The sequence below is a fragment of the Phoenix dactylifera genome, unplaced genomic scaffold, assembly GCF_009389715.1.
Source record: "Phoenix dactylifera cultivar Barhee BC4 unplaced genomic scaffold, palm_55x_up_171113_PBpolish2nd_filt_p 000130F, whole genome shotgun sequence".
Taxonomy (NCBI): domain Eukaryota; kingdom Viridiplantae; phylum Streptophyta; class Magnoliopsida; order Arecales; family Arecaceae; genus Phoenix; species Phoenix dactylifera.
The window spans coordinates 273,615-283,575 of NW_024067692.1; the positions used below are offsets into that span (position 1 = coordinate 273,615).

Genomic DNA, 9,961 nt, shown 5'->3' on the forward strand with positions numbered 1-9,961 from the left:
TATCGTATATAAACACCTGCCTTTCGCGATATCACGGGGACCTCAACGGCCGCTACAGCAAAATCTCAGGCTGTGCAAAATATCTGGATCTAGATTTGGATTATCAGCCCCCCTCCCCCTACCTCCTCCTCCTCCTCCTCCTCCTCCTCTTCTTCTTCTTCTTCTTTTTTTGAACAGCGGCTTACACATAATGGGTGTGAATGCGGCTAATAAAGTCAGAAAACAAAAGGCTACATAAAGACCCTAACACGGATCCACTATCCAACCAGATAAACCCACCAGAGTGATGAGTTGCAAAAGAGGTAACCCAATCAGCGGCCCCATTTGCCTCTCTGTAGACGTGTGAAGTCTGGTAGGAGTGGCACTCTCCCAGTAATCGGTGAATCTCATGCATTAGCGACCGGTCCTCAGCTATGCATCTCCGATTCCGAATCCACTCAACCACCGTGACCAAATTCTCCTCAAGAATGATACGGTCCACACCCAGTATCCGTCGAACATACTAGATACCCTCCCAAGCTGCTCTAAGCTCGACATATGCTACTGACAAGTTAAAAGTCTTTCCTGCTGCAACTAGTGGTCTCAAATGGTGGAACTCATACTTCTGCATTTTCGGTCATCAGTCATATTATCATCGAAGTTTACTTTTAGAAAATCAGAAATCAGAAGGTGGAGGCTTTTGGAAGACAGTCCTCACGCTACAAAAGTAGAATGGGCCAGATGCCCCTAGCCAACCATCGTCAATTCCAACGGTTGCTAAAATCCAGGAGCGAGCATGGGGCTCCGTCCGTGGCCTCCGAGTGCCCCCCTCGTGACCACGACCCCGGCGGCACCCGTGACGGGGGCGGCGTTTTGAAAAAGTTTCATTAAAAAACTATTTGCCGTACAACGAGATCAGCCTTGTCCATTAAATAATAAAACTAAAACTAATCCGGTCCCTCTCCGTCTTCCGTCGTCTTCCTCCTCGTGAATTTCCTTTCCACTTGCTTCCCGTTTTACCCCGCGTAATCTGCCGTAATGGCCTAAATCAACCCGGATCTCATTCCTAATAATCTCCCATACTCTTTCTTCCGATGGATTATCTCACAGATTTAGAGAAGAAGAAGAGAGACAGGGGAGCAGCAGTCGACAGGCATCGGTTCTTTGATCTGGTTTTCTTATGAGGAACAGGGCCCGTTCTTCTGGTGCTTGGATTTTGCCATCTCACAGAAAGATGAAGTAAGCTGTTCTAACTGTTTGTTCTCGTAGTCTGGAAGGAGATGTGTTAATTCTCAACTCGTTTAACGGTTTTGGATAGTGATGGCATGAAATATCCTGAATAATGGAACAAATATGGGCTATTCTACTACCTTTGTGCAGGGTTTTCTTTTTCCAAGAATATATGCTGGGTGCAGAGGGGACATGATTGGAAAATTAGTTTTGATGAATTGTTATTTATTATTTTTCCCACTCTGAATTGATGAGCCTATTTAAAGCTTTGACTTCGGAAACCCTTAGCATGTTTAAGTTTTTAATCCTACACTGGAGAGGAGATAAATCTTCCATGTCCGCGTATGATTTATCCAGACTTTTTTTTTTCCCTACTGTGCATGGGATTTGGGCTGGAAAGATGTCATGATGGGAGTTGGGAAATTCAATGGGAAGGAATCCGCCCCGAAAGAAGATACATGGAGAATTTCCCCAGAAAAATTCAATGTGGTGAACATTCATGACAAATATGCGTGCTGCGTGTGCGTGTGCGTGCAAGCTATTAGAACAAGGCGTCAGCATTCTCACAGAGTTGTTTTTTAATTCTTGGCCGTGTTCCATATAGGATCAAACATAACAAACTAGTTTATGTGCCTGATGTAAGCTTGCCTTTGGACTGCATTTTCTTTGCTTCATGAACCCTCACCTGTGAGCTTCGAGGTGTCTTGGAGAGCCTTTGTCCCAAGGCACAAAGCAAGGCAAGCCTCAGAAAAGCCTGTTTGGATGAACACAACTACGATCTGTGATTGTACACTTCCATTTCTAGGCAATCGATCTAACTTCCTACATTACCATTTCATTTAGTACTGTTATATGTTACTAAAAGTAATAGTTAAAGTTCATGCTGCAGCCTTTTTATGTTGCATTTTCAAAAACAAAGCCATCACCAATAAAGTTTACTGGAATTTTCCCTTTCTAGCCATCTAACATATGGGATGTGCTTGGCGAGGGAAACACATTCAGGGATGTCAGATGTAAAAAAGACAACTCTGGTTTCGATCCAGCTATGCATGTCACTATTTTTTGCTTTCAGTTTTTAGTTGTATTTTGTTATCTTCTTATCTGCATGTATTGGAAGATGAATGTAGAAGGTTCTTGTTAATTCTTAACTGTGTTGACTAAGGCTCCTTTTTTCACGCCATACTTGTTCTCATCTGACAGAGCAAGGAAGATATTTGGATTCTCTTTATCTCTTATTCTCATCAATTTGGCTTCTATAATGGAGCGTGCTGATGAGAATCTCCTTCCGGCTGTTTACAAAGAAGTCAGTGAAGCCTTCAATGCTGGACCTACCGATCTCGGATACCTTACATTCGCACGGAACTTTGTGCAGGCATTATCGTCTCCCATGGCAGGTGTACTAGCACTTCACTATGACCGTCCTGCAGTTCTCGCAATGGGCACTGCATGCTGGGCCCTATCAACAGCTGCAGTTGGTGCTAGTCAGCATTTTGGGCAGGTTGCTATATGGAGAGCAATCAATGGTTTTGGGCTGGCTATTGTGATCCCTGCACTCCAGTCTTTTATTGCTGATAGTTATATAGCTGGTCTGCGCGGTACTGGATTTGGACTGTTGAGCCTTGTTGGTTCTATAGGGGGCATAGGAGGCGGTGTCTTGGCAACAGTCATGGCTGGGCGAGAATTTTGGGGATTGCCAGGATGGCGTTGTGCCTTCATCATCATGGCATCACTGAGTTTGCTGATTGGTTGTCTTGTTTACATGCTTGTCATTGATCCTAGAAGAACCACTCTAATCACTCATGGTGCTGATGAGGACTCTGAAAGGTAGCTACATGGTTCTCTAGTTTCTTGAGGCTCATTTACTCTACCAGAGTGCTTTGAAATTCTTATACTTTTGGATTAAGCTGCTCACATAGACTATACTCTCTGCTTTTTGGAGACTATCTGCAATGCATCTGGGATGGTCACATTCAAAAGACAAAATGAATTCCTGATGCTAAATACTCTTTGAACTGATAAAAATGTAGACAGGCATGTAGTAGTTAAAGTCAGTAATTTGCTTAGGAACATGTAAAGTTAAACTATTGTGGGAGGACATTAAAAAATTATTTGTGACTGGATGGAGCTTTATAAAAGAATTAAGATTGGCCTTAGGAATGATCCTTTGTGTCAGCAGATTCTTCGACTAATAGGACCAATTGTTATGCATATAAATCATAGGATTCTTTCCTTAGAAAAGGTATTTCAGGAAGCTTGAACATCTTGGATAAGAACCACTCTAATCACTTATGGTGCTGATAAGGTAGCTACCTGGTTCTCTAGTTCCTTGAGGCTCATTTATTCTATTTAAGTGCATTGAAATTTTCATCCTTTTGGATTAGGCTGCTCACATAGACAACACTCTCTGCTTTTTGGAGACAATCTGTAATGCATCTTGGGTGGTTAAATTCAATTAACAAAATAAATTCCTATTGCTAAAAATTCCTTGAACTACTAATAGAAATATAGATAGACATGTAGTAGTTAAAGTCAGTTCTTTACTTGGGAAGATGTAGTTAAATAATTATGGAAAGCCATTAACAAATTTTTTATGATTGGATGGAACTCTATAAAAGAATTAAGATTGGTCTTAGGAATGATCCTCTATGTCAGTAGATTCTTTAACCAATAGGACTGATGGTCATGCCTGTAAATCATGAGATTCTTTCCTGAATAATGGTAATTCTGGTTTGAATATCTTGGATCAGTTTTTCTTAGACGGTGTTGGACACAATTTAAATGGGCAGCTTAAGAAACAAAGTATTTACTATGATCGTCATTAAAGCTTAATGTCGCATTTAATTTTCTTTTTTTGAGAAGTTTGGCACAAGGTTTAATGTGTTTTCATTTAGGCAATGAAATATAAAGAACAAGATCCACCCAGAGGCTAGGAAAAGCAAACAGAAAGACCAAAGTTGTGCAGACAGCTGCAATATTTTACGACTTCCTATGCTTCCCCTCCCTGATGGGGCTTAAAACTTTCGAGGTTCAAAATAATACGTTATTATTACGGTGGCACTAAAAATCACATCAAAATACCAGTTCTAGGCAAGGTTTTAATCAAATGTAGTCAGTGTTCTGTTCTACTTTTCCTGATATCAGGTCACTTCAACAATTTAATTGACCAATCAAATATCCATAAAAAAATCTCAAATTTTGCAGGTTTATTGGTCCATGAGTTAGCAACATCCAGTTAAAATGTCAGATTAAAATGCTTTCCTAAGTTCAAGTTATAATTTTTGCACTGAAATAGGACAGAACCAGTGCGCCCTAAGCTCACCATCAAATAAACTCAAAACTCCTAAACCCCCCAACCATTGCTGCCCAATATCTCAAAAATTTGAGAAATTAAATCGTACCCTGAACCCTAGAAAGCTTAGTCCTATAGCGCCAACGGTGTAACTTAGACTAGGGATTGGGGTCTTTACCTTGATGATGGTTTCAATTGCTTGGTCTTTCCCTCTTCTTCTTCTCAAAAACACCAGTCTTCGATCACCTCTGGGAGACACAACAAGATTGTAAGGGAAAGAGAGACTTAGAGAGAGAGAGAGAGAGAGAGAGAGAGAGAGAGAGAGTGCTGGAGGGTAGAAGGGTTGCTGTGGACGTGGCAGCCCTCAGGAGTTTATGGTGAGAAGATTTGAGAAAAAGACACGTTGGGGGTGGGTTTAGGTGTGCACAAGGAAGGGCTGAAGTGGTCTAGGTTGGGTTGGGTCTAGGGCACTACATCCTAGAACTTTGTGATCAACCAAACCAATCTCGATTGCTTGACTCTCAGTTCCACTAAGATCAAGGACTTCCCCTTAGTAATGTTGCCTCCTCCTTGCATCAAGTGACAATACCTCCTACTGCTTCTCTAGCATTCATTGCACACCAGCCAATGATGCATTGAATTTTCATATTTGCATTGTGATATCTGAACCTTTTCTTGATAAACGTTATACTGATAACTCACTATTGGACAAAATGGTTGATTTCAGAATTCTTTATCTATATCTATTCTTTAAATTAAACTTAGACTCTCAGGCACCATCGATCTTTGAGGCTTTGGACATCTGGTTGTCCGACTATCTATCTCTGCTTGCTTTAACTAATCCAAGTTGAAATAAGTATACCTCATGTTGTTCAATTGCGAGGGAGCAAAATAAGAGAAGCGGATTCACAAAGTGTGGAGTGTATTTATCAAATTAAATGATAAACAAGATTTGTTTTATTTACATTGTGGATCACAGCCATCCATACTATATATAGTATCATAAATGCTTATTCCACATGCTAGAATCTAGTCACTGCTCAACTCAAATTCCTATATGGCCCAAAATTCTAAGTCTGCATTTGGAAGGAGAATAAGAGGGAGTAAGAGTCATTTAACCCAGCTATTCCACCCTTTTGCCACCGGACGCATCGGATCGCGTAGGTTAAACGACTTTTCTAGAAGAATAAAATAGGTATTTTTGAAAAGTTGGCAGACAACTTTTCGCCTTCTAAACCCCTTTACCCTACTTGACCCAGGAATACACTACTCTACTATGCAGGATAGAGTAAAACTTATTTCAGAGTAAAGAGTTGTACGAGTAAGTTAACCCAGTTACGAGTGAGTTAAGACTGTTGGTAGACTGTATCTTTCTTCATCCTTTTCCAAAAGTGCCTCTCAAACCTTCCCATCTCTTATTAGGGGTTCATAAAATGCTCTCTTACATCATTTTGTGCATCATGTTTTGAAGTACTGATATTCATATCAATATAATATATCTTGGTATAGTATGGTACCATACTATTCACCTTCGTGCACTGGCACAACCAAAGTGAGGGTACTAGACATGCATGAATAGAGTATCATTATGAGGGGCATACTAATACTAGTACCTTAGTGGTACAATCTAGTTTGGCAAGTATAAATCGGCACACACTTAATTTTTTTTTCTTTAAACAAAAAAAGGAGCATGCATTATGGAATGGAGCACATCAAAATCAAAGCATCAGAGTTATTTTCATGTGCCCAATGATAATATGAGCACATATTTTGTATGGTTTGGTGTTTTAGAGTTCGTTGTGCAATAATTTCCTAAGAAAACATTCCCAACTTCTTTTATTACAATTGTAATTGCAACCGTATCTTGTTATTTACCAATATCACTGGCTGTTTGTCAGCTCAGACAATCTAACATTGGACTTCCTTTTTGATGGATGACCCAACTGGCTGTAAAATTAATTATGCTCATTCACTACGTTTAGCTTCTTTTTACTGTTTAGATGGTTGGAACTCTTTAGTTGCTGTTTTCCTCAGTTTGATTGATCGATACAAGGGACTGCCAAATTGATGGTACTAAGCAATAGGACATATCCACATTTACCAGCATACACATGAATATATAGTTTTACTTGAGTAGAAATTATGTTTACTAGACAGAAGCTTAAAAGCATAAAGCAGATGGATGTTGAATGGGGGCGAAGGTGGGGGGGTTGGTGGGTAGCTCATTAGAATTCTTTTGAAGTGTGGTTGCCCATCTAGAATGGTATGCATTCTCTTTCTAGTGATTGCTTTTCAGAAACTAATGGCATTGTTAATCTAATTAATAGAAGTATAAATATCCTAAATAAAAATATTTAATGCTCGTCTTTTGTATAATCTTCCTCCTATTGTCCTTCTAGGACTAGAGGTATTGTGGCAGAATTGAGGTGAAGGAGGGGCTCGAACCCAGGTCCTTGAAACCAACTGCAAAGAGTTTACGAACAGCATTATCTGGCACCCTCTCTTTGTGCATAATCTTCATATATTGTTTCTTGTTCTTCCATTTCTTATCTGTGACTTTGTCTGATGTGCACCAGTATATGCCTAGCATCTCCAAAACAATTGCTTCTCAAGTTATCTTCATATCAAAGGAATAGAACCCTGAGCATGTTGCATTGAGAGCTTTGAGAATGTTGGCATCTGGCACAATATTTTGACAACATAGCTTTTAGATTGAAAGGTCATGTAGTTAGAAACTAACATCTTGAACAAATGCTTGGTGATGGAATTTCTCCTGATTTAAATTTTTATAGGGCCTTTGACGTTAGAAGTGATTCAATCTGTTATTTTAGGGGAAATGACTAGGGAGATTACCTCCTTTGGTATATAGTCCCAATGCATCCCCCCACCCCACAAAAAAACAGAAAAAGCCACTTATCTCTCATCTGATCACCTTTCAGGCTTGAAGCTGTTCTGTTTATTTTCCATCCTTTGCCTTTGTCATCAAGTTTTTCCACCTCCTTATGGCATATCTTGCTTTTTCTTGGATAAATGTGCAGCCCTCGGCTTTGTATTATCATGAACCCGACTAGCTGATTAGGACCATGTTGGCTTGTTCTGGATTTATGTGGGCCTTTTCCCAGTTAAGCCTCACTTTTCCTGTTATTGTCTCAATTCAATCACCTTTTTTTTTCTGGGAGGGGGAAGGGATTAAATTACTTTGATCTTTTCTCTATCTAGTTGTGACTATTCTCTTGGCTGTGACAAGCCAGGTTTCTTGCCGGATCTGTTCCCATATTGAGTGAAAAAATGTTGATGTTTCAGGTAATCCTATATCTATATGTTTTGAACATCCAATTCTCAGATGAACATGGCTGGTGAAGATATTTCTCGTACCTTGTAAATTGATATTGGCATTGTGAACAATCTAGTTTCTACAGTCCCAGTTATGATGATAAATGATGTGCTTGCTATGGTCAGGAAAATAGGACTGCATTAGGGGATTGCATGTTTGATATAATCCAGAAAACTATGATATCTGGTCTATCTTAAGCTATTAACACTGGCTTTCTGCTGCTCTTGTGTGTGCATGAGAGAGAGGGAGAGAGATGGGGGAACCCGTATATTCATTTCATAGATATGCATGTCTTAAATATGTGTGACATGTCTCAGTAACTTCAAGATATCAAATTCAAGTTTTAAATGATTGAATTGATGAGAAAGTGATTGTGGACAACCTATGCACTCAAATCATTTGCATACAAATGCCATCACTAGTTGATGTTCTAGTAATCATAACTGTGGTGTTTCATGGTTTTTTTAGGACCTCTCTGGTTAGTAAAGGTCGTGTTCCTCCACCTTCTGTCTGGAGTGGTTCCTGGGTAGCAATGAGATCTGTAATGAAAGTGCAAACATTTCAGATCATTGTCTTGCAGGGCATTGTCGGCTCCCTGCCATGGACATCCATGGTTTTCTTCACAATGTGGTTTCAACTGATAGGTACGAACAGGTTCAAAAGCTTAAACATTTGATCTACTAAGCAAAGATCTTCAAAAAAAAAAAAAAAAACAATCAAAAGTTAAAATTTCATTTTCTCAAAATTAAGTTTAGATTTCCACAGAACTTTTTGAGAAAATTACAAGCAGAGTTGACACCTATGATTTTTAAAGGCATACAATTTAATCTTTACTTGCAGGTTTTGATCATAATAGCTCAGCTGCCTTGAACAGTCTTTTTGCCATTGGATGTGCTACGGGCTCCCTCATGGGTGGACTAATAGCAGACAAGCTATCAAAATTTTATCCAGACACTGGCCGTATCATGTGCGCTCAGTTCAGTGCCTTCATGGGCATCCCCTTCTCATGGATCCTGCTCGCGGTCATCCCTCAGTCTGTAAACAGTTGGAATGCCTTTGCTGTCACCCTCTTCCTCATGGGCCTCACTATCAGCTGGTGTGCTACTTGTGCTAATAACCCAATGTTTGCCGAGGTTGTTCCTTTGAAGCATCGTACCATGATATATGCTTTCGATCGTGCGTTTGAAGGTTCATTCTCTTCATTTGCAGCACCTGCAGTTGGATATCTTACCGAGAAGATCTATGGTTATGATTCGAAGTCTCTGAGTTTAGTAAATGGATCTGCTCAAGGGGCATATGCACTCTCGAGGGGACTATTAACAATGACAGTCATTCCTTTCAGCTTATGTTGTTTGTTTTACAGCCCACTTTATGCTATATTTAAGCGTGACCGTGATAATGCTAGGATGGCCAGTTCAAAAGAGCTAGTGCTAACGTGAGAAAGACCTTATTGTAGTTGCAGGCAGCGGCAACTCCATTCCTACAGGAAGTGATCAGACAGATTGCTATCAAGTACATGGGGGTGTCTTTTGAGACTCAGGACCTCTGAGCTGATGATAACCGCTGTGGGCGTCTCAGTTAAATTCAACATGAAAGGCCACGCGTTTTTGCAGGCTGATCTCACTAATAAGAATGAACTCAAACACAGATCATGTATGAATTCTTGTGCTCCAATCCTCACGTTCTTAGCCTCTGTCAGTCTTGCTACAAAATTGTGCTGCCTCAGCATGCACGATGCTCATTCTCTGAACATGTAGAGCCCAAAATAGGTGTAATTTGGTTGTGTATCTCTATTTGAAACTAACGATTCTTAATGAGCTTTTGTTACAAGCTATTGATTTTTCTTCATTACTGGTTAGCTTCTGCTGACGTTCCTTTCTTGGACCTCTATAAATTTCAGAGAATGAGCATAATTTGCTTGAACTTTGACGCTAGCAACTGGTAAAAGGATAAATCTATTTAGTATTTCTGAAAATTGAAGGGTTGGAGTTTTTGGCAGTCCTCATATGGGCATCCTTGTAAATATGACTAAAATATCCAGTGTTTTGAACATCCAGTGTTTGAAGAAACATGGCCGGGAAAGATATTTGTTACACTTTGTAATCTGATTAGCACTTTCGACTTTACTT

The 9,961-nt window shown here is 39.9% G+C and overlaps 1 protein-coding gene across 2 annotated transcripts; it reads left to right on the plus strand.

Moving 5' to 3' along the window:
• Nucleotides 1-725: 725 nt before the first annotated feature.
• On the plus strand, nt 726-9,755 carry LOC103722946. Of its 2 annotated transcripts, XM_039116744.1 has the most exons (5): nt 726-1,218; nt 2,410-3,033; nt 8,301-8,476; nt 8,673-8,965; nt 9,042-9,238. In XM_039116744.1, exons 1-5 carry the CDS (start codon nt 1,160-1,162, stop codon nt 9,096-9,098), a joined length of 1,209 nt encoding a protein of 402 aa, XP_038972672.1. In that variant the 5' UTR covers nt 726-1,159; the 3' UTR covers nt 9,099-9,238. The 2 variants fall into 2 exon arrangements, with proteins under 2 accessions (XP_038972672.1, XP_008811922.2); XM_008813700.4 differs by having other exon boundaries at nt 728-1,218; nt 8,673-9,755.
• Nucleotides 9,756-9,961: the final 206 nt, after the last annotated feature.